We start from the raw sequence: 25,648 nt of genomic DNA on the forward strand, positions 1-25,648 counted from the left end.
CTCCCTCTCTCTTCCTCTCCCTCTCTGCCTCTCTCCCCCCTCTCTCCCTCTCTCCCTCCCTCTTCCTCTCCCTCTCTCCCTCCCTCTCTCACTCTCCCTCCCTCCCCGTCTCCCTCTCTCCCTCTTCCCCTCACTCTCTCCCTCTCTCTCCCTCCCTACCTCTCTCCCTCTCTCTTCCTCTCCCTCTCTCCCCCCTCTCTCCCTCTCTCCCTCCCTCTTCCTCTCCCTCCCTCTCTCCCTCTTTCTCTCCCTCTCTGCCTCCCTCCCTCTCTCTCCCTCCCTCTTCCTCTCCCCCTCCCTCCCTCTCTCCCTCTTTCCCTCCCTCTCTCTCTCCCTTCCTCTCCCTCCCTCTCTCCCTCTCTCACTCCCTCTCTCACTCCCTCTCTCACTCCCTCTCTCATTCTCTCACTCTCCTTCCCTGTCTCCCTCTCTCTCTCCCCCTCTCTCTCCCTCCCTCCCTCTCTCCCTCTCTCCCTCTCTCTCCCTCCCTACCTCTCTCTCTCCCTCTTCCTCTCCCTCTCTCTCTCCCACTCTCTCCCTCCCTCTTCCTCTCCCTCTCTCCCTCTTCCTCTCCCTCTCTGCCTCCCTCCCTCCCTCCCTCCCTCCCTCTCTCTCTCTCTCTCTCTCACACACACACACACACACACACAGACATTTGTTGAGAAACGGTGGAGGACAGGTAAAGGGTTGTATTATTTGGTTGACTATTATTTAATACATGACCAAATAACCAAATCATACATGAGATTCAGTTTTAAGTATTAATGAGGAAACAGTACCCTGCTTCACATATATTTATTAATGCAGTCCTCACCGATTTTTTTTTAATTAAATGTTTTTTAATTTTAGTTTAAAACTGGTACAGCATCTTTCTTAATATATCAATCAATTACAGATAAGTTTTGGTACATCTCCTCCACAGTCAACCAACATAACTCACATTAACTCAAGCATTATTATATATCCATTTTCATTTAACTGTGATTATTATTTAGAAATATTGGTAGGAGTAATAATCTTGAACAAAAATCAAAAAAAAAAAAGAAAAAAGAAAAAAGGACAAGTAGAAAATAAAAATTAAAATAAAAGATAGTAAATAATACAAAAAAAGACAAAAACGACAATCAGGAAAACAAAACAAAACACAAGTGTCTACTATGAAAAAAAAAGAAGTATATCAACTGGTTACAACATGTTTTGGTGCTTCTCTTCCATTAATTCATATTAATTCAAATATCTTAACTCGAATATTTACCATATCAACATCATTATACCTTCAGTTTTAATTATTATGGTTATTTAAACATCCTTCATCCTTAGCTATGCTAAAGAATTAGTCCATAACACATGCTGGCAATTCATTTACTTATTTGTAAAATCCTCTATTATCATCAAATCCTCATATCCTATTTTAGCTAAACATCCATAATATTCAATTATATCATATATCATAACATTTTCCCAGTATTGATTAACATTTGATTGTATGAATTTTATTTGGTTTTTTAATAGTGATAATTATTGTAGTTAATACTCTTTATGTATAGTCTAAAGGTGTTTTCTCATATCCAATTGTTAGTTATCATATCAACTCCACAATATATACATTACTATCAATATCAATTATTATTCAGCTATATCTGTTACAAGAAAAAGCAATTAGGTTTAACTAGTTTTCAATTGTATTCATCAATCTATCAGCCAGTTCCAAATTATATATATTGCTATCCATATCAGTCATTATTCAGCTATATCTATTACAAATTGAAGTAATCCGATTTAGCTAATTTTAAGTTGTATTTTCCCATCTGTCAGCCTGTGTCCCTCCAACAATGAGATTTCCTCAGTCCAATAGCCATTCGTTGGATAAGTTTACCAAATGTTTCCATAAGCAAATCCAAACAAAAATATTTCGGCACCTTTGGATTCTGAATGTCGGTGATGAAATAATAATGTTGTCCTAGGCTTATAAAATTTCCCAAATTAACTTTAATTCTCAAGGGTGGATTTTCCATTCCTCCTGCACTCTGTCTCTTTAAATGAGTCGTCTTTATAACTCCCCCGCTCCTCTCTTCCTCTGAGATAGACCAGACACCATTTCTCACATTTTCCATTTGTGTTTCAGGAACATTTAAGCATTCAACGATCTCAGTTTTAGCTTCATATTTTATAATCAGTTGATCCAGTTTTCTTTCCAGTTTTTGATAAGAATTGAAAAGTCCTCTACATGCAGAAAAAAGAGCCTGAAATGAAATCTTAGAGGTATTTTGGGACGCCATGATGTGTCGTAGTTAAAAATTAGAAGCTCTCTTTTTTTTTCCCCACCGGCTTCGAAGCACTTTTTTTTAGTCTCTTACAGGCTGTCAATCTTATCTAGTTGTAAACAGAACTAGGTAGGTAAAGTAATAAAAATGTCGAATCGTGACGAGCTAATTAGTAGGAGATAAGTTTTACGATCCACTTAGGGAGATTCAGAGGGGGGAGGATGTCGTGGAGTTTCTTGAAGCATTTAAGAAGTAAAGTAACCACCAGTCATAAATCCATTAGAATAAGCCAATTCGCCGCTAAATCTTCCTGTTCTTTGGTTTCAATTAGCTTAATTTTTTAACACGAACAGTCTCTCTTGGATAATAAAATCAGCTTACCAGATGACATCACTTCTTCCATTCTTAGGGGCAACCTGCAGTTTCAGTTAGCACGCAGCTAATCCAAAAAGGAATTGGCACGGGGAGTTAATACCCCCCCCCCAGAGATTTGTGGGTAACTCTGAGGTCCTGGGCCTCTCCCCACCTTCACTGTCGTCTCCGGGACAGCTAGGGTTCAAAGAACCCATCCAAAAATCCTTCGGTATAGAGGAATTTCAGGAGTAGCCTGAAACTCCATCTTCTCACTGCTAAGCCCCGCCTTCTTCCCTCACCGATTTTTTATTACACAATAAAATAAATATATTTAGTGGTATATAAAGACACATAGAGTGAAAAAAGGCAAATTCCATGTTAGGGTAAATTCAGAAAAGGATTGCTAATGAAACCATCACCATTTTAATAGTCTTATGCAAATCTATGGTAGGTCAATTTGTAGAATACTAGATACAATTTGTTAGCCACATTTTAAAAAGTATATAATAGAAGAAATGCAGAAGAGACCAAATGAAATGATTAGGAGCTTTAAACATTTCCTTCTCAAGAAACAACTCAAATGTTTGAAATTCTTTAGAATAAGTCTGCACAACATATGGGCCGGTGCAACTCAAAAAATAAATCCACTGCCATCAAATGCTTCCATCACCAGGAAGGATCTGCCATGTTTCCATTCTTAAAGACACCCTGCCAACCTCCAATGGAGGTATCGCCAATGCCTCCGGGCCCCACTGACACTGGCAGTCCATCACTGCATTCTCACCACTAACCACCAAACAGATGATTGGGATACCAACCATTTCTTTGGGACTTGCCATTATTTTTAATTTCCCTCTACAAGTTGTGCAGGCCTGGTGTTAAAGAAAGGCAACTGAAGAAAGACATAAAGCATATAAAATCATGCAAAATATGGAGAAAATGGACTTTCTCTCTGTTTATTCAAAAGTAAATGACACAATGTTGAGTTCATAGAGTAACATTATTAAAATAAATATATTCATTATATATTTTTATACATCACTTTTCATGCAGGCTGAATATTTTTATGAATTCCTCTCTTTGCACTCTCTGGATAAAGGCATAATGGCTGACCCAACGGTAAACATCCCTCTGCTTGGAATGATACCTCATCAAACCTCAGGTCTGTAGCATCCATCTTTATTTATACATCCAATGTTGTTCATGTAAAGGATGAACGAAGAAAAGTGGTGAGTCCACATGTTGTTGGTGTGTGTGTGTGTGCCATTAAAGATAGAAAAAAATCCTATGTTAACCGTGAGGACTTTAAAAAATACTGATTTGTTGATTACATTCAGCCAATCATTCTCTTGCAACACAATCCATCTCAACAGGCTGTATTGTGGAGAATATAGGAGGCAGGAGTAATAGGTATGTTTATGTGAAGCACCACAGAAATCAGGAGGTCCAGGCAGTTCAAATGGGTATAAAGATCTATTGCAAGCTTAACCTCTCTGCAAGAATCTGAACTACTAACAGCTCAAGCAAGTTGGCGGTAGAAAAGAGTCAGAGGAATTCAAGGTGGGCTGGAGTTAGATCTCTTGTGGGTGTCAAGGGATTTATGACTGAGGATGCTTTTCACCCTCCCTCAGGCTCAGCCTGGTCATCTCCTACAATTTACTATCTTCACTTTTATACAATAAAGTGGAATAAAAAGTAGAGTAATAAGAATGAGGTGGGGTGGAATGGAGTGGAGTGGAATAGAACAGAATTATCTGTTTGTAAATGTTATTACATGTGTCTGCAATAACTTCTTTGAATCAAATTATCTAATAATTTGATAACAATGAAAGTCTTTGGAACTTTTATTATCTAAACATCTTATATTCCACATCTGAAAAGAGGAGGAATGCCAAATGTTGGGACTGCATCACTAAAATTCTTGCACAATGAATTGTGCTCATAGTAATCAAGAAAAAGATACAGAAACATCCAGTTCTAAGACCAACAAAAATCAGCCCTTCCAATTGGTAGAGAGAACCGTAGACTCAGTCTATAGATGCTGAAAGTCTATAAGTGGCCTTGAGATGCTTAGAGGCAAAATGGTATCTTCACTTCCAACTTAGCCTGCTGTCCTCAGATGAAAAGGAGGATACTGACTCTTGCCTTGTCAACGTTGAAATAATATACAACTAGCAGTCCAGTTGACTTCTAGACTAGTAATATCTTATATCTTTTTCAAGATCATATAAAAAGCAATTATATTCAGCATGGTAGCTGGAAATCTATCGTGGTACATCAAAATGAACTTATAAAGTATAACTCGGTGGGACATTAGCTAAGTAAGAAAGATTTTATTTTGCTGTGAATGAAAGGTAGCCAGGAATAAAAAAGGAATCAAAATAGTATAAAGAAATATTTCCTAAGAATGTTTTACTCCATAACTTTTAAGCCAAAGAAAACTGATGTAGAATAGCTACCAAAAGTTTCTGCTACGAAGACTACATATGTTCTATGTGGTGCCTCTCAAGAGGAGAGTCCAGCTGAAGATATATAGAACCCAGGAGTAGGTTTCAATTTTTTTTTACTATCGGTTCGGTGGGTGTGGCTAGGTGGGGGAGCATGTGACTGAGTGGGCATAACCAACTTGGTGTCACTCATGCACATGCCCACTCAGTGACAACCCCCCCCCCACCTAGCCATGCCCACCGAACCAGTGAAAATTTCTGTTTTGCCAGCTGGGAGGCTGGCAAAGAAGACTTGCTTTTCCCGCCACAGCAGCTGCTTCTACCTCAATGCCGAATGGTCTGTGCCCTCCCCCTACTGACTGATGCCACAGGAGGGCAGAAAAGAAACCAGTCTTGGGAGAGACCTTCCCTCCCCCTCCAGAGAGTCCATGCAGGGAGAAAGGAGGCAGACTGGTTTGAACGCGGGTGGGCGGTTTGTGGCTGATGCCTCCTTCGCTCGTTGGGGCAGGCACAGCAAGCTGTATGTTGTAGCAGCACGTGCGCCGCCTGCCTGAAGACAGCACATGGGTGGGCAAGTTTTTCTTCCCTCTCTCTCTCTCTTTGCCCACCCACCTCCTGCTGCTTTTCCAGGCACGTGAGTGAGACAGCTGTCCAGGAGGGTCTTGCCTTCCATGGTGTTACATGGCTCTCCCAGTGAGGTAGGAGAGGAAGAGAGAAGCTGCCTGGCCATGAAGGGACAGGGAAGCAGTTGAAGTGGCTCCCTGGTTGACTTCTGGGAGCTGCAGTGGGAGTGGCTGCCGGCCAGAGAGAGGCTCCGGGAACAGAAGCCCGCAGCCTCACCAGGCCGGTGGCTGGTGCTGATGGCCTGTCTAGTCAATGTGGTCATGACAGTCGGGTAAGCGAATGCCACCACATGGCAGTGGCCGAGCTCCAAGTGGTGGGGTATTGCATCCCTCCCACCCCCCATCCGGCCACGCAGCTGTGAAGCTTGCCAGGCTGCCCCCTTATCCCCATTGCGGCTGCAATGGTGGCAGCTTCAGAAGACACTGGCCGGCAGGGAGCGGGCCGCCCGACCCGGCAAGCTTCATAGCCATGTGGCTACGAAGCTTGCTGGGCTGCCCCCGGCCCTGCCATGGCTGCAACGGTGGTGGCTTTGGGAGATGCTGGCCAGTGGGGGGAGGTAGGCTAGCGTGATTGCATACCTGTGTGCAGGCAGGAGGAGGCAGTTTTGTGGATGCTGATGCACATGGCGAAGGCAAGGCAGGGCGAGAGTCCGAGCGGGGGACCAGTTTGGGGGTGTGGCCAACCAGCAGTCACTACCAGTTTGGTGACCCAGGCCCAATTACTACTACTGGTTTGCCCGAACCGGTCCAAACCGGGAGCAACCCACCTCTGATAGAACCCTTTTGTTCTTTGCCTTTGTTCTCTTTTTTAGTCAAGAGGTTGGCCAGGCAGAAATGAGAATAGTAAAGAGCTCTCTCTTCCTTTCATTCTGGGCACAAAGCAAAGTTTGCAATTACATTAAAACAATCCTTTAAGCACTAGCATAGAAATAATGGCCTTGATCACATGCAAAACAGATACTGGAGGCACACTTTATATTTGTAGCTGCACTGGTGATGGTTTAAAATGAGGGAGCAAAGATGGATACAGGACATTGCTGTTGTTTCATAGGTTGAAGTAAAGAACATGAAATAGGAGTCCTTTTTTGGATGATGATCAATTATCTGATTGGAGAGTGAGTTCATGGAACAGTTGGATTGAAAGGTGATTTGCAATGGTGCCATTGCAGTGCTGAAGAGCAAATACATGAATATATTCACTTTAAAGAACTGAAATGGAAGCATGCAGCCCCTGCTATCAAGCGTTATTGTGACAGTCTCTAGACTGTGCTTCTTAGAACAGGTGCATTTGGGATGACAGCAGAGGTTATTCATACCAAACTAAAGGAACCTTCCACATTCTGATGCCTCCTAGAATTATGAGAAGAGCTGCAATTCCCAAAATATTGACCTATCTTGTGTATTGGGTGAGAATTAGGAAAGCTGAGAATCCCAACTCTAATTAGATATGACCTTTTATACAATAATGAATATAGCATTTTCTCCTATAACTTATTTGTATTGTATATTTCAATCTAATATTGAATTCCCAATATGTAATCAACCACATATTTTAACATATATTACAATATTTATATACTGCTGATTCTGCGAATACCCCAGTGACTTACAGTATATCGTACTAACGTTTAGACTTATATACCACTTTACAGTGCTTTACAGCCCTCTCTAAGCGGTTTACAGAGTCAGCATATTGCCCCCAACAATCTGGGTCCTCATTTTACCAACCACAGAAGGTGGAGGGCAGAAGTGGGTTCCTACGGGTTCGGACCAATTCGGCCGAGTAGGTAGTAACTCAGCCTGCCACACCCCCGAACCAGTTCTCTTGGCGGCGCTATAGGTGCTGTTATCTTGTTTTTTGCTTCTGCACATGCACAAAAGCAATTTTTTTAGTACTGTCCATGTGCGCATAGCACACATCAAGCACGTGCGCAGCGTGCCCCTGAGCGAACTGGCAGTAGCAGCAGCCAGAACCCATCCCTGGTGGAAGGCTGAGTCAATCTTGAGCCGGTAAGAATCAAGCAGAATTAGCCTGCAATGCTGCATTCTTACTGGTGCACCAGTAAGATATATGGAATTATATGTATAATATACAATAATATATAAAAATATCTATCAACCCTCCTCTGCCATCCACTATCCCAATAACATATAAGATCTGTGAAAGAGTTCTGTTTCACTTCTTTTCTAAATGCCATTAGGAAAGGCACCATACATTGTGTCTATTTTTCACACTCAGATTTCCCATATAATAAAATATTGTCCTTAACAACATTAATATGCCATTAAAAATGTGTACCTCTTCCTTTTGTTTGTAGTTGTTCAAGTTGGATTTCCTTGTCTTGGAAAACAAGATGGAGTGGCAGCATTTGAAATCACAGTAATTATAATGAACTCAGAAGGCACTATCATACTGCAAACACCACAGAATGCCATCTTCTTCAAAACATGTCAACAAGGTACCTGGAAGTGAGCTGAATAAAGATTTGTCTGTTTTCAGAGTTTTCAGTATGTTGGGAATATCAACACTTGATCCTATTTCCCAGTTCTGAAGCCAAAGAATGGGAAATATCTGGCATAATAATAAGAGATCCTTATAAGCCAAACCTTACTAGTAGTGTAATATGCAGAATTCCAAAGCCAGCCTAGTTGTCCATTCCTAGAGGTTAAAGCACGAGGCTAGAAAGCAGGACACCATGAGTTCAAGTTTTATCTTAGCTGTGAAAGCCAACTGGGTGGCTTTTAACCAGTCACTTTTTCAGCCCACCCCACCTCACAGATTGTTGTTTTGGGCAAAACAGGAGGAGGAAGCTGTGTTGGCTATGTTTGCCACCTTGAGTTATCTGTAAAAATAATAAAGGCAGAATACAAATGAATAAAATAAAATAAAAATAAACATGCAGATTTCAGAAAAAGCACACAAAATCAGATAGTTAACATACGATAAATAATAAAGAAAATAGGTGGCTTATAGCCTATATTCAGCTGCATCTTCCTGCTGGCTATTTTCATACATGTGCAAAAGCCCAACCAACACTTGGCACTAGTTTGGCTGATAAGGGGAAGCTGGAATTATAGTATAGTTTTGTTTCTCATAAAACATTTTGCATAAGAGGAGAAAGGGGATTATGAGGCAGTAGAAACTGTCTTAAATGACCAGAGAACTGAAATGGAGGTAATAACTGGCAATTAAGATGGACCTAGATAGCTCTGGTTATTGAAGATCTGTGCAGTCTGGCAAATCTCAGTTGGACTGGACCATATTTACACTGTTGAAGGATTTGTAGCTCAGGGCAAATCTGGAGAACATTGCTAAAGAAAGCCAAAGAAAAACCTGAAGAGGAAGAAATACCATGGGAACTGTTTACTAACAGATGGGCCTATTGGAGGTCAAAGATGAAGGAAGATCAAAGGTTTACCAGTGAGAGAAGGGCCAGTTGCCAGTTTGTCCTCCATTAAACTGAGATTTCACAGTTAAGTTCTTCAGTTTTCAATTGGGTTATTTCTTCCCAAAAAATATTTAAAGAAATTTTCCTGACTTTGCAAGTGGGAGAACAATTTTCTTTCATTACATCTTTCTCTTAATATTCCTTCAAATTATATTTTGACATGCATGCCTTTGATTATAGTTTTCTTACACATTATGTGCTACCAATCAAAGATTTTGACATAAGAGATGTTCTTTTTAGAATCCCTAACCATCACATCACCAATAGAAGCTGGTGTACTTGAGCAACAAATAAGTAAATTAACTTAATCTATGTCATTTTCTTTGAAGCTGAATGTCCTGGAGGATGCAGAAATGGGGGATTTTGTAATGAAAGGCACATCTGTGAATGTCCAGATGGATTTTATGGTCCTCACTGTGAAAAAGGTAATCAAAAAGAGTTCTTCGGTTCTCTTCTGTACTTTATTTATACAACAAAAAGAAGCTAAGCAGTCACTTCTTTCCAAAATATTGTTTTGGAGGAATTTTTGCATATGGCTAGGAGGCTTCCTAAAATTAAAGCTAAACACATAAGAAAAGTATTCAATGAACTGCAGCTCTTAAGAAAGTACTGTTTGTTTATAAAAAAGATAAAGAAGTTTCCATTAAAAGATCTGAAAGGCAAAGAAGAACAGGCCGGCAACTTAATAAGAACTTTGGCAAAACATTAAGTACTATGCACATTAACTTGAAAATATGAAGTACCACAGTTGTTTTATTCTACCATCATTTCTCAAGAGAACATCCAATTTTCATTATAAATTAAGCTTATATACCAAAAGGACAGACAGGGTAGGATCTATTTCATTACTCCAATAATACTTCTAATTCAGCCCTATTTGCCAGGACTAACCCTAACCCTCTTTACCTTAGAAGAGAGAAGAATGTATTATGGAATCTCTTTCTAAAATGTTCCTAACTTGTGCACTTGCACAGACTTTTGAAACCTGGTTTCTTCTAGATACATTGCCTTCAGTTGCATCAAACTCCCACTGTAGGGAGGAGGAACCGACCCCCACTGTAGGGAGGAGGACCAAACCCCCACTGTAGGGAGGAGGAACCGACCAGGTGGTTCCGCCCCAGGCGACTTATGGACCCCTTGAGGTTCCAGACGGAGCTTGGGGTTATTCCTGACACTCTCGCCCACAGTCCGGTGGAGACTCTGGTTGCTGCCTGGCACTCGGCAGCATCGGAGTCCCTTGACCGGATTGCGCCACTACGGCCACTCCGAGGTGGCGGATCCCGGAGGCCCCCTTGGTTTACCGAGGAGCTCCGGGAGAGGAAGCGCCGGAGGAGATGCCTAGAGCACCTATGGAGGTCCGATAAATCCGAATCGAGCCGAGCACTCTTAACAACTTGCACCAAGGAGTACATCAGGGCACTTAGGACAGCAAAAAGATCGTATATTGCCACCTTGGTTGTGTCCGCCAAGTCTCGCCCAGCTGCCCTGTTCAGGATAACCCGTTCCCTCCTAAATGGGAGGGATACGGGGGACCCTTACAGGGTAGGGCTGAAGACTATGTCCAGTTCTTGGCGGACAAAGTTGCTCGGTTTCGGTCGGATTTGGACTCCGATTTTGCAGATCCAGCCGAGGCACAAGGGGATAATCTGGTAGACCATTGCTGGGTTGAGTTTCAGGATGTTGCCCCCGGGGACGTGGACAAGGCCATGAGAGCTGTGAGTGCCTCCACTTGCGTACTGGACCCGTGTCCCTCCTGGCTGGTTGCCAACAGCAGGGAGGTGACACGGGGCTGGATCCAGGCGGTTGTTACCGCCTCCCTTCGGGAGGGGGTCTTTCCCCCCGCACTCAAAGCGGCGGTGGTGAGACCCCTCCTGAAGAAACCATCCTTGGATCCAGCTGTTCTTAACAATTACCGTCCAGTCTCCAACCTCCCCTTTGTGGGGAAGGTTGTTGAGAAGGTGGTGGCCTTTCAGCTCCAGCGGGCCTTGGAGGAAGCCAGCTATCTGGACCCATTCCAGTCCGGCTTCAGACCGGGTTACAGCACAGAAACCGCTTTGGTCGCATTGACCGATGATCTCTGGAGAGCCAGGGATGGAGGCCATGCCTCCATCTTGGTTCTCCTTGACCTCTCGGCGGCTTTCGATACCATCGACCATGGTATCCTTCTGCGACGACTGCGGGAGGTGGGCGTGGGAGGCACTGTTTTGCAGTGGTTCTCCTCCTACCTCTCGGACAGGTCGCAGTCGGTGTTGATTGGGGGGCAGAGATCGACCCCTAGGCCCCTAACATATGGGGTGCCACAGGGGTCGGTCTTGTCCCCCCTACTATTTAACATCTACATGAAACCGCTGGGCGAGATCATTCGGAGGCACAGGATAAGATACCACCAATACGCGGACGATACCCAGTTGTATCTGTCCGCCCCGTGCCAACTCAATGAAGCGGTGGACATGATGAACCGGGGTCTTGAAGCCGTTAGGGACTGGATGAGGGCTAACAAGCTCATACTCAACCCGGAAAAGACCGAGTGGCTGTTGTGTTTCCCTCCCAATAATTTGGCTAGTGTTCCATCACTCAGGCTGGGGGGCCAAATATTATACCCCTCAGATAGGGTTCGCAACTTGGGAGTCCTCCTCGACCCACAGCTGACCTTTAATCATCATCTGTCGGCTGTGACCAGGGGGGCATTTGCCCAGGTTCGCCTGGTGCGCCAGTTGCGACCCTACCTGAACCGGGAGGCTCTCACAACAGTCACTTGTGCCCTTGTGACCTCTAGGCTGGAATACTGCAACGTGCTCTACATGGGGCTGCCCTTGAAGAGCATCCGGCGACTTCAGCTAGTACAGAATGCGGCCGCACGAGTGATTGTGGGTGCACCTCGGTTCGCCCACATAACACCTATCCTCCGCGAGCTGCGCTGGCTACCTGTTGATCTCCGGGTGCGCTTCAAGGTGCTACTTACCACCTACAAAGCCCTCCATGGTAGTGGATCTGGGTACTTGAGAGACCGCCTCCTGCCAATTACCTCCTTGCGACCTATTAGATCACACAGATTAGGCCTCCTCCGAGTCCCATCCGCCAGTCAGTGTCGACTGGCAACTACGCGGAGGAGAGCCTTTTCAGTAGTAGCTCCGACCCTTTGGAACGATCTCCCCGTGGAGATTCGTACCCTCACCACCCTCCAGACCTTCCGCACAGCCCTCAAGATCTGGCTATCCCGTCAGGCCTGGGGTTAAAGATTATAATCCGTCCCCTCCCGAATGATGAATGAATGTTGCTTCTAGTTTTAATTACGTACTGTCTTTATATGTCATTGTGTGTACTCCCTTCCCTATACGTTGTAAGCCGCCCTGAGTCCCCTCAGGGAAAAGGGCGGCCTATAAATTAGAAAAATAAAAAAATAAAAATAAAAAAAAATCATTTTCCTGGCCTTCATTTGGATGGCAGTTAATTACCGGAACTGAAAGATGAAGTTATTCTTTCCTGGCTCCCTGAGATCAGGAATACTGACTAGCACTGACTGGGGTCTATGACAAGTCCAATAAGCGTAATCTATTTGTGCCTCATGCACTTAAGAAATATATCTATGTACAGCACATCAAAAATGTTGTTAAGTAAAATTTCAATTTACTTCCACTAGCTGCAGTTTGGTATTCATACAAGCTAGTTATAGAAAAATCTTACTTGAAAATCAAGCTCAGGACTTACTTGTATCATTAGAATATTTACCAGTGAATCAACACTTTTCTTTGCAGGAGAAAATATTATTTCTGTTGTGGAATGAAAAGTGCTGTATATTTTAAGGTCTATCCTCTCAATGTGTTAATGATAATTGTTCAGTGTAATATTGGTTCTTCACTCTCTTTAAATCAGCTCTGTGTACACCACATTGCATGAATGATGGACTCTGCATCATGCCGGGATTATGTATCTGCCCACCTGGTTTCTATGGCGTCAACTGTAACAAAGGTATGGTGGAAAGTAGAAATAGATACCTGGAAAGAAACATGTACTACCAACTCTTAGCATGTAGTTGGCTTAACGTTTGCACTATATGCCTGCATTCTCTGTGTTTATTCTTGGATGCACTTTCCTTTTGATCACAAACATCAAATGAAAGAAGCATGACCTAACTGACTCTCAGTAAAATTAAGTGTAGAATGAGCCTAGGGGATTCTTGAACAATTTCATTTTCATTGAATTAGGATTTTTTTTAGGATGGTGGAAGCTTAATATCATTCACCATGCAAAAGATAAATCAGCCCCAAGCACCATACTTTCTTACTGTTGCAGGTCTGATGAATACAAGCTGCATTACTCCAGATGTTTTTAATTTCAGTTTCAATCAGCCATCATGGTCAATATTAAAACCTTACAAAAGTTGTAGTCCACAACATTTGGAAGACGCTAAGATGCCTACTTCAGAGAAAATATGCTAGTTATCTGCATATATAAACATGGTACTATAGATCAGAATGTTACATTTTGTTGAGCTCTTTAGCTTTTAAAAAGACTGAAAATTTTACTGAACTTCACTAAAGCTTTATGTAAATTGTCTGTTATACTATATGTAATACTTTAATACTATATTCCACAGCAAATTGTACAAAAATCTGTTTCAATGGAGGAATATGCTTTTATCCAGAAAAATGTATTTGTCCTGCAGGACTGGAGGGGGATCAGTGTGAAATTAGTGAGTCTTGTTTTAATTTATTTTAATTAAATTTGAAATATTTTACTTGAAATTTCTAAAATATCAAAAGATGATACATACAATAGTCCCCACAATCATGTGATCACCATTTTCAATCTTCTCTGCCAGCCTCCCCAGAAATCAATGGGAAGCTGACAGTGAAGCTTGTAAGCTGCTGCCATCTGCCAAAAGGACTCCACCTCATTTCTAGAGGCTGGATGAAAGAGCTTTTCTGATGGGTGGAATCTCAGAGCTGAAAGGGGAGTGAAAGGGCTGCCTGCAAGAAAGAAATCTCAGTGTCCTGTTCCAGTCCACATGCACAAAGATTTTACAGACTTTATTGATAGTCGAAGCCTTTAATGTTAATCCTCAGGTCCCCACTTGCACACAATGCAAAGTCCTATTAAGTCCAACACTGCTCAGTCATGGCACAAGGTACCAAATCCAAAAGCAAAAGTTTATAGTCCACTGGCCAAGTCCACTCCAAAATCCAACGTAGGAGTGCAAAATCTGCAAACAAGACCAAGGTCCAAACACACAGGCAAGAGCAGCACAATCCAATGTCAAGGAAACTGAAGTCACAAAGGTGAAGCATGCACATGGCAGGAGAACCAGTGATTGTTTCCAACAACCTCCCGCTCCACCCATCCAACTAAATAGGCGTTCAGTGGTATAGCTCAGGCCTGTCAAATGAGTGGCTCGCGGGCCAGATGCATCACACACAGGCCACGCCCACCACAAAGCTCTACCACAAAGCTCCACAAAAGCAAAGAACATCACGATACGTCACGGGTTTGACACCCATGGTGTAGCTTATTAGGAGGGATGTGCCTGCCTCCTCGCAAATAACTTGGCCAACTTCTATTGAGCCTGCCTCTGTTCTGCCCGGCATGTCTGTGGATCAGGTAGAGGGGACAATTCCTCCTCAGGCTGTAGCTGTGCACCTTGTGTCCATTCTGCACTTCCAGTGCAGCCCCTGAGCTCTGTATCTCTCCTTTTTCTTCTCCAGCTGGGTAATTGGGTGCTCCTCCAATGATCCCTCCAATGTGCCCGGCCTCTCAGGGTCCTCAGCAATTTCCCGACATTCCTCCGAACCCTCTCCGAAGTCTCTAGAGCCACTCTTCCTCATTGTTCAAGCTGACGTCCGGAGAAGCCATCACATTTAGAGGTCAAAGGGGTGCAAAAGGGCTATTTTCCAGAATGGAATCTCAGTCCCACAGATTCCCTCCTGGCAGGTAGCTTTGTTGCTCCATCTGCTTAATGACCTGGAAAATTGCTTAATGATCACAACAGGATTGCGGTCATTGAGTGAAGTGGGCATGTGGGCATCTTGCTTAATTACTGCTTCATTCTACCACTGATATTCCAGTCCCATATGTGACCATAAGTCCAGAACTACCTGTAGCAGCAATCTATTGCCCACCTACCTTCTGCTGAAAATCTTCCTATTTTCACACATTATGTGAAAGTCTCAATTGACCAAAGACATGGCAACAACTGGTGGTGTTGGATTAGTTTTAATTTAAATAAAGCAAGGCACTAGTGTCACGTTTTCTGTTCCTAGGCAAATGCCATCAGCCATGTCGAAATGGAGGTAAATGTACTGGTAAAAATAAATGCAAGTGCTCCAAAGGTTATCAGGGAGACCTTTGTTCAAAACGTAAGTAGGATAACTTTTTAAGAAGTATTAATAGAAGATTTAGTTAATCAGTCAATCAATAAGTTTTATTGCAATCATTGATCAAATGAAAACACAAGACAACAAATTCTGAGACAGCAAATAAAAATCATAATAAAACTAAATAATTATAAAATTGATGTGATCGAAGTACAATCTATCTTAGTTACATTCATAGAAATCAAATTATATTAATTGGAAAACCATAACTATAAACAGAATGAATCCAGTTGATCTGGAAATGTGATCAGCTGTGAAGACATTACCTGTAATAGGGCATATTTATAATCAGGACAATAGACTAAAACATAGATTAGTATTTCATTAACTTCTTCAATACAAAGGCAAAGTCTTTGAATGGAATAGAGGCAGTCCTTGTTTAGCAACTACAATTGGAATCAGCAACTTGGTCATTAAGTGAAGAAGTCACAAAATGAAACCCTGTCTGTACTTATGATCTTACTTCAGTTTTCTTTACTGACCTGCCAAGGTCATAAATGAAAGGTTTAGTCATAAAGTACTTTTTCATCACCCTCGTAACTGCAAACAATTGTTAAATGAGGCAGCTGCTAAACAAGGACTCTCTCTATCTCAAAATTTTCTTTCAAGAGCAACATGGTGGAAGGTCAGTAAATCTTGCCACAGTTTAAGTTTTCTGAATTTGGGTACTATTACTTGATTTAGATATCATGATGGCTGGAAAAAAAGGGAAAGGTGGCAGATTCAGAGGTTCATTGTTTTCACATCATACTAATAAGAATTGTACAATATAGTATAAGGATCTTGTGGAGAAAAACATTTGATATTCATATAACCCATTATAGCTGTCTGTGAACCCAGCTGTGGATTGTATGGAATCTGTATTGAGCCAAATCTATGTCAATGTCAAGATGGATGGCATGGAAGGAACTGCAATAAAAGTAAGTCCTGATAAATCAAAGTTTTTAGCTTTGTCTCTATGTAAGAGTGTTACAGTAGAACCTCTGGTCACAAACACTTCTGACCAGGAACAAATCGGGTTCTGATTTTAAAAAAAATTCACATTTTTTCCCGCTGCCAATTTCCCCTTTCACACCATTTTTTTTTTTTTTTGTAAACGCAAAATTTCCAAAATTAGGTTCAGGTCATAATGACAATGTAATCTTATCTGAAGGATGTAATCTTCAATTGAAATCCTAACATGCAAAATAACTAATAAAACTAATTATATAATAAAAAATAATATTAAAAAAAGGCAGTGACCTAGGAGAATGTGTGTTACAGTCCAGAGGGTTTTACTAGTGGTTCACTTCGCATGCAGTTCAATGTAAATTGTTCTACACGCATGTGCACAACAATTTACAGTGAACTGCACATGTGCGTGCACTACTAAAAAACATGCCGGCAATGGCAGTGATGACCAGTGAACCTGTTCGGGGGTGTGGCCACCCTGGGTTGCTCCCAGTTCTGCTGAATCGGTAATGGTATTTTGGCCTGGGTTGCAGAACCAGCAGCAACCCAGGCTGGCCACACCCCCGAACAAGTTCACTGGTCATCACTGCCATTGCCGGCATGTTTTTTATATGGAACTGCATGCGAAGTGAACCACTAGTAAAACCCTCTGGACTGGAATACACATTCTCCTGGGTCACTGCCTTTTTTTAATATTATTTTTTATTATACAATTTTCTTGGTTATATATAAAATTTCCATACCCAAAATGGCAAGATACTGACTGGGTATAATCTCTTTTAAATACAAATAATAACTTTTATACATACAACAGCTATCACTATTATTCTCAAAATCTACTCATCATATTCTTTATATATCCTTATTAAACACTTTCCATTATTTAATTAAATGCTATATTTGGTTTTATCTATAATTAATAATATAAAGCATTATAAACATCATATAACCATCACATTTGTAACTATTATCGTCCAAGTCTATTAATCATAATGTTTACTTATCCTCATTATTCAATATTCATTATTTAATTGCAGATTTACTTCATTTTACATACCCTCGTTTATTCTAAATTTCTAACTTCTGCTTCTATTTTCTAACCATTGATAAAATAATTCCCAAGTTAAAAAATATTCTGTTTCATCCTTAATTTTCAATGTTAATCTATCCATTTCAGCACATTCTATTATTTTCTTTATTACATTTTTCTCTATAGGTATATTTTCATTTTTTCCAGTTTTGGGCATACACAATTCTCCCTGCTGTTACCACATGTAAAATTAAATTTATATTTCTTTTATTATATTTCTCCGGTAGGATACCCAACAAGAACATCTCTGGTTTTAGTTCTATTTGTTGTTTTATCATTTCTTCTAGCCACATTTTTATTTTTAACCAATATTTTTTTGCCATAGGACAAGTCCACCACATAGGATAGTATGAACCTGGTATCTGTTTGCATTTCCAGCATCTGCAAGATATCTTTTGGAACAACTTTGCCATTCTTGCTAGTGGCAGATGCCACCTATAAAATATTTTGTAGAGATGTTCTTTGTAGGCTGTTGACATCGTTAATTTATAGTTTCTTTCCCAGAATTTTAGCCATTTATCTAATTCTATAGTGTATCCAAAATTTTTGGACCATACTATCATAGTTTCTTTTACTTGTTGTTCTTCCATTTTAAAATGCATAGGTACCTTTTTTTTTTGTTACCGTATTTTTGGAGTATGACACACTTTCCCCCACCTCTCTAAAAAAGACTGAAAATTTGGGTGTGTCTTTTACTTGGAATGTAGCTTTTTGGAAGCTTTTTTTCAGCCCTAATGTGGTGCTAACAAGTGAAGCGATCTTCCTGCTTTGCCTGCAGGGGAGTTTCCCCACCCCACCCCACCCCTGGGAAAAGAAAAAAAGTGGCATTATACTATTGTGTTTGCTTGCTTTTCTGGTGTTATGGGAATAAAAATGAATACCTGGTAAGCAGAATCCCCCCCCTCTATTTTCCTCCTGTTGAAAGAAATGTCCTTCTGGGTTCGGCTCCAAGTGGGGAAAAAGACACTGGAGACATGGAGGCTGCTTGGAAAGATGGTTTAATGGTGGACAGGACCACACGGCTTGAGCCTGGAACAGAAAAGGTGATCACATGTTTCAATGTTGGGGGAGAAGAAGAAAGGAGAAGGGAAGAGATGCTGAAAGTCCCTGGTTTTTCCATCTCTGGCCTTTGATCTTGAGATTGTATTCTGATTGGTTGTCAGACTCCCATGGGGCCATGCAGGGGCAACTCTCTAGGCCAGCGATGGTGAACCTTTTTTGGCTCGCATGCCATAAGGGGGAGGAGCGCAGGGGGGTTGTGTGTGGACATGCTGCACCCATAATGCAACGTGCGACCTTCCCCCCCCCCAGTGCACATGCACGCATGAGAGGTGCTCCCCCCATTTTTCCATGCTTTTTTCACCCTCCCCAGGCTCCAGAGACTTTATAGGATTCTGAGGAGGGGAAAACAGCCTCCCCCGCCCCCCAGAGGCCCTCTGTAGGCTTCAGGGACCTTCAGGAGGCTTCCCTGAAGCCTCCAAAGGGCAGAAAAACAACCCTATGAGCAAACCAGAACTCACTTCCAGTTTGCTCGGAGGGTCGGTTTAAGCCCTCCGGAAGCTTCAGGGACCTTCATGAGGCTTCCCTGAAGCCTCTGGAAGACTAAAAAGGACCCTACGAGCAGACTTCCGGTTTGCTCATAGGGTGGTTTTTAGTGAGGCTTCAGGGAAGCCTCCTGGAGGTCCCTGAAGCCTCCGGAGGGCTTAAACCGAACCTATGAGCAAACCGTACGTCCATTCACAAACTTCCTGTTTGCCCATAGGGCCAGTGTTTTGCACTCCGGAGGCTTCAAGGAAGCTCCTGAAGCCTCCGGAGGGCCTCCAGGGGGTGGGGGAGGCTCTTTTTGCCCTCCCCTATAAAGGCTCCTATAAAGCCTCTGGAGCTTGGGGAGGGTAAAAAATGGCTTTAAAAAAGGCTGAATTCAGCTAGCCAGCATGCACATGCACATTGGCCAGCTGACAGGACAACGCCTCACGTGCCCTGACAAATGGCTCCGCGTGCCACCTGTGGCACATGTGCCATAGGTTCACCATCCCGGCTCTAGGCTGTGTTTTGAATCCAGGTTTGGTTGAGTTCTCAGATGCTATGTGGTGAGTAGGTGAAGGCTTAATCATGTCTTAATCCCATCACCCTGGAGCTGAAGAACTCTTTATTATGTAAAGGACTGGCTTGGGCATCTTAATGCCCCATTGACAAAGGGGGATGGGCAGGAAGCTGCAGGCAGCTATTCTGTCTTTAAAACATGTTTCTCCCTTTTCACATCCAGAGAAATATTCTGCCTTTTCAATATTTCCTAGGATATTTCATTTTTCTGGGGAGGGATTGGTTATAACTTCCTACACTCCCCAAAAACTAAGGTGTGTCTTATACTCCAAAAAATACAGTAGTTTATCATCCATCCCTAAAAATATCTGATCTAATTCTGAAGGTTCTTTGTAAAACTTGAACATTTCTGCATCTTTCTTATATCTTGATTGTATTTGCATAAGTGACCACCAAGACAAATCAATTCCTTGATTTTTAAGTTTTCGTTTTTATTTTAATTCCCCTTGTTCATTTAGGATATCTTTATATCTTGTAATTTTTTCCAGTTCAGGAACATTTGGATGTATTAGTGATTTCATCATGGATACCCAGTATTTTCATGTATTTCAGTATTTTTTATTCATTCTAATACTAAAAGCAGAGCATTTCTAATATTATGTCTTTGAAAACATGCCACATAAATGCATGCTACCCCAAGTTAGTGATGTTGGAAGAAATGTCCTTCTGGGTTCAGTTCCAAGTGGGGAAGAAGACACTGGAAACATGGAGGCTGCTTAGAAAGATGGTTTAATGGTGGACAGGACCACATGGTTTGAGGTCCTGAACCAAAAAGGTGGATCACATACTTCCAGATGTTGGGTGAAGAAGAAAAGAGCACAAAGAGAACTTTCTGAGAATTCCTGGGTTTTTTATACTCTCTGTTTGGCCCTCCTCCCTTACATCAAAGGCACCACAGATAAAATCAGCAAAATTCTCCTCAAACACAATATCAAGACAGCCGTCAACACTGACCAAAAAATAGCCAACATCTTAAGAAACCCAAAAGACAAAATCCAGCTAGAAAACCAAGGAGTCTATGAAATACCATGCAAAATCTGCCCTGCAACATACATAGGACAAACAGGAGAACAAATGCACGCATCGCAGAACACAAGAACACAGTAAGAAAAAATGAAAAAACGTCCTCCCTTTTCCAGCACCTTAAAGCTACAGGACATGAAATTAATTTTGAAGGAACCAGGTTAATCTCCAAAACTGAACACTTCAACAAGAGAATAATTTTGGAAGCCATCAAAATAGAGAAACAACCCCACAACCTGAATAAACGTGACGATACCTCCCACCTACCAGACATCTGGAAACCAGCCCTAGTCAACAAACGAACCCCACCCACCACCCAGGTCATTACAACACAAAAGAAAACACCAGCCTGAAGATGGCGAGTGGGACCTCGCCGAAATGTTGCCAAGACAATCTCAATCTTACACGGAAAAAGCCCCAAATACATACCTACACCCATGAAAATCTACGAAAACATACGTGTGTGTGTGTGTGTGTGTGTGTGTGTGTGTGTGTGTTGCATTTGTGCTGATAAATAAATAAAGGAAGACTAGTATAGATGTATTTCAAGCTATTTAGCTCTCATCAGCTAGCCATACCCTTACTGGGATTAGAACCTGTGCTGTATTGCATCTTAGGCAGATGTGTTAACCATTAAGCCACATGGAAGAAACAGCCGAGATCTCACATTGCTCCTGGAAGCACCAAGCCTGAAGTAGCCTGAAGATGACAAATGAGACTTCGTCGAAACGTCGCCAAGACATCTCCAATTTTACGTGGGAGAAAACCCGAATAACTAGAGACCTACATACTAACACCCGCAAAAACCTCAGAAGAAATATATATATATATATATATATATATATATATATATATATATATATGTGTGTGTGTGTGTGTGTGTGTGTGTGTGTGTGTGTGTGTGTGTGTGTGTGTGTGTGTGTGTGTGTGTGTGTGTGTGTGTTGTATTTGTGCTGATAAATGTGCTGGGTTGTGACACTATATATAAAAAATCTTATATATATATATATATATATATATATATATATATATATATATATATATATATATATATATATATATATATATATATATATATATATATATATATATATATATATATATATATATATATATATATATATATATATATATATATTTAGAGTCACAACCCCTGGTAAGCCCCAATTATGGGAGGAAGCTAACTGCTTCCATCATCTATCAATCGGCTCGTCACAAGAGTCCATCACGACAGAAACCCAATATTTTTACTGTTGCCTTTGTTATATTTGTGTTTTTTTAATTTGTGCTGATAAATAAATAAAGGGAGACTAGTAGTAGTCTACTAGTCTCCCTTTATTTATTTATCAGCAAAAATAAAAAAACCACACACACACACACACACACATACATATATACATATACATACATATACACCAATGATATATATTAGTCTGTAGTTTTTTGTCTTTTATCTTCTATTACTCTGTAGTTTTTTATCTTCTTTAAATCTGAGTCTTCTTTTGGTATTAAGGTAATATTTGTATCTGCCCATGTTTTGGGAGGATTGGCCCTTAACAACACATCATTATAGTTCTCCAACATTGACAAGCCTAAGACATCACTGAAGTAAAGTAAAATGATCTTCAAAAAATTCATATGCTTTATCTAGTGAATCTAATCTAAATCTTTTATCTTGATAAATAACCAGGATTCCCTCTGTATTCCTGTCTTATCCATTACCAATACAATTACCTAAATTTGCTCTCCAACTGTAAACTATAGAACTATCGGTGGTACATTTCCTCAATTGTGAATCAGCCTGGGCCCATAGTCTGACCTCATTTTAAGCTCTTACTTTGAAGAACAAGGACATGGTCATGAATATCCTCACTGTAAAACATTCTCTCAAATTTTATGACCATTGTTTCACAATTTAGGCTTATTACAGTCTACCACCCATTTCCTCTCTCTCTCTCTCTCTCTCTCTCTCTCTCTCTCTCTCTCTCTCTCTCTCTCTCTCTCTCCCTCTCTCCCTCTCTCCCTCTCTCCCTCTCTCCCTCTCTCCCTCCCTCCCTCCCTCCCTCCCTCTCTCTCCTCCTTCCCTCCCTCCCGCCCTCTCCCCCCCACTCCTCATGCACATGCACATACACACTCATATACACAAATACTAATGGTGACCTCATTATCTAAAAGTGTGCTTTTGTAAAGGCATAGAAAAGATGTTAGCATGTTCTACACAAAAAGTAAAACAGAAAAAGATTTTTTATTCTACCAGAACCACTCAATTAGGAAGATATGCAAATGAGATATCATGGAAGATTGAATAGCTGGATTCTATTATAAAATATTGTTGCAGAAGCAACGAAATATTGTGCTACCTTAGGCTGTTAAACTTATAGATTTATGATGGAATAATATGTTAAGTACTATGAAACTGATGACATGAATTGGTTTTCTGAACTGTAGAAGAGAAAGATGTAATATGATAGATCCATTAAAATCCTAGATAAGTAATATTATTCACAGTGAAATAGAAGTGATACAGTTTCACTAACATAAAGACATTGTTATACCCGGGAATTTAGTTTCAAATGTAAAATACTTTTGCATGTAAAATATTAACAGTGACCACAACAGGTCTCCTTTGATAGTTCTTTAGTTTTGAACAACCTTATTTTTTTAGGGTATGGAGCCAATCTTCTTAATTCCCTGAGGCCAACAGGCACCAAGCACAGGCAGCAGACGCCTTCACCTAAACAGGCTGAAGAAAGCCAAGCAGTCCCTGAATCCAATTATATCTGGTGAACTGCAACATCTGAAATGTTTTACATTACAAAATGTTCTAGCCTTCATTAACCTCTCATGTGTTCAATATTAAAAATGCTGTTCATTACGTTTTAAGGTTACTGGCCTGAATTTTATTAGCTTCATTATAAATCCCAGAGCTAATACTTATTATTCTTTGAAACTTTTGTTTCTCTAACACATTTATAAGGCTTGTTTTCAGTGCTTTGACTGGTTTCTTTTTGTACTATATTTAAGTTTTTTATTGAAATAAGTGGGGGGAGGTTTACACACACATGTTCAGAAATTCCTCAGAATTCATAAGGGTGAATTTTAAAATGACAGTCTAGAACATGTAGTTTTTCTTTAATCAACCTAGCTTAAGCAAGTAGAAGAAATAGAAATGGAAGTTTGATTTCTATTTCAGATTAAATGGGTTCTTGTAGTTTGTTTAATATTTTTAACTTAAAATCAATTTCTGTTTCTACAGTGTGCTCTATATGAAATGCAACAGGGGTATTGAAACAATATAATATATTGGAAATAAAATGGAATTATGAGCTCATTCTTTGTATTGGCTGATAGCAATATAATATAAACAAAACAGGTCTTTTGTAATAAACATTTTTGTACTTATGGTTATATATTAAATAAAGATGCTGCTTTATTTTGTTTGTGTTGAGATGTAACAATTCATGAAACTGGGGCTGGGCATACATTTCCTAAGGTATATTTTGAAAAGGAACAGAGCTTTATAACAAACATTTTAAAAAGTCACATAAAAATAAGAAAATTATTTACCCATCCTACTAGAGAAACATTATGTATAATCAGAACCCACACATAAACTGTTATGACTTCATAAGTCATCCTGAACATTAATTAAATCATTAAATCTTGGTGGAATGATGCAAGGTTTTCAATGGACTACAGATTGCCCACCCTGGAATTCCAAGACCTCCCTCTGTTTTTCCAAAGCTTTACTTACTGTGCTATGACTGAGACAGCTGCAAGGAGACAACCCCAAGGCAACGATCCAATGTCCTCTTTTATGTTGTCACAACATTATTGTTATTCTTTCTTCCTATCATCTGTTTCTTTTGAACTGCTTGGGAACCAAAAAACATCAATAGAAACTTTACTGAGATAGTCTGCAAGAATGTAAGGGCCTGACTCTCTTAAAGAGCTAGTACATGTTTTAAATCTATTATATTTTCTTTGGGAAAAGGTGGAGGGCTGTCCTTGAAAGAGAATTTGCATAATAAGGCAGCAATCCTCTGTATACTTATTTAGTATACTTATTTAGTAGTAAGCATTATTGAACTCTGTAATATTGCCCCACACTGGCACAGTGGACCTTTGAAGCACCTAGCTGCTGCTTTCTAGACACCTATAGTTTGCAGGTTGTCTCCTTGGAGTACATTAAAATGTCTGCTACATAGAATTTGAACTAGTACTCAAAGCTTTCAAGGGGATCTAAGGTTTGGTTTACTCATTGGATCACAATAATGTAGCTCATCTGGATTTGGTTAACATATTGGGTGCCCTGCCATCATGCTCGGCAAACGTTTTTTTAAAACTATGTCTAGTTTATTCAATAAATCATAGCTAAGTGAGAACACAAAATATGAATCAGGTCACTATATAACTAACTTGCTTTGAACTAAATAAAGCAATAAAGTGCTTACTATAATATTGAAATGTTAGAGTAATAATAAGGCTATCAATTTCTATTTTATTTTATTTTTGGTGGACAGCGTAAATACAAATGAATCATAACCTTCAATGTAGCACATTTTCAATTTAAAATCTATTTATTGTCATCTTCCTGCAACATATGTTTTTGTTAATGTGGTCTACTACTATGATGTCAATGACTCACAAGTGTGTTAGAAATAAAAAGATTGAATACAGAATTAAATTACAATTCCTTTGTTTTAGAAGTATTATTGCATGCACTCTGTATAGATGAACAACTTTGTATTTAAATTAGAAACAAATGAAAAGCATTCTCATTATAACGGGCATGCATGCCAGGAAAAAAAATAGATTGAATGGAAAGCTATTTTGGGGTCCAGTGCATCAGGAAGGATTATAACAAATGCCTGCTCTTTGAATACTTTTTTGCCTGAGAGGCACTAATTGAAGTTCCCATGATTCACTGAAACAATGTTATGGCAGAAGCATTGTGGGAAAATTTTAAAATA

General features: G+C 40.5%; 1 protein-coding gene across 1 annotated transcript in view; it reads left to right on the top strand.

Moving 5' to 3' along the window:
• WIF1 (Wnt inhibitory factor 1) overlaps window positions 1-24,113 on the top strand; it is a 44,202-nt gene extending 20,089 nt beyond the window's left edge. The window contains exons 3-10 of the mRNA XM_014062917.2: window positions 3,672-3,780; window positions 8,007-8,147; window positions 9,467-9,562; window positions 13,011-13,106; window positions 13,735-13,830; window positions 15,395-15,490; window positions 16,333-16,428; window positions 23,341-24,113. Of these exons, the coding sequence (XP_013918392.2) occupies window positions 3,672-3,780; window positions 8,007-8,147; window positions 9,467-9,562; window positions 13,011-13,106; window positions 13,735-13,830; window positions 15,395-15,490; window positions 16,333-16,428; window positions 23,341-23,462 (852 nt within the window). The 3' untranslated portion in view covers window positions 23,463-24,113. The remainder of the gene's footprint in view (window positions 1-3,671; window positions 3,781-8,006; window positions 8,148-9,466; window positions 9,563-13,010; window positions 13,107-13,734; window positions 13,831-15,394; window positions 15,491-16,332; window positions 16,429-23,340) is intronic.
• The last annotated feature ends 1,535 nt before the right edge of the window (window positions 24,114-25,648 follow it).

This window comes from Thamnophis sirtalis, unplaced genomic scaffold (assembly GCF_051295495.1).
Source record: "Thamnophis sirtalis isolate CommonGarterSnake01/CBP01778 unplaced genomic scaffold, rThaSir2_p1.2 scaffold_9, whole genome shotgun sequence".
Lineage (NCBI taxonomy): Eukaryota > Metazoa > Chordata > Lepidosauria > Squamata > Natricidae > Thamnophis > Thamnophis sirtalis.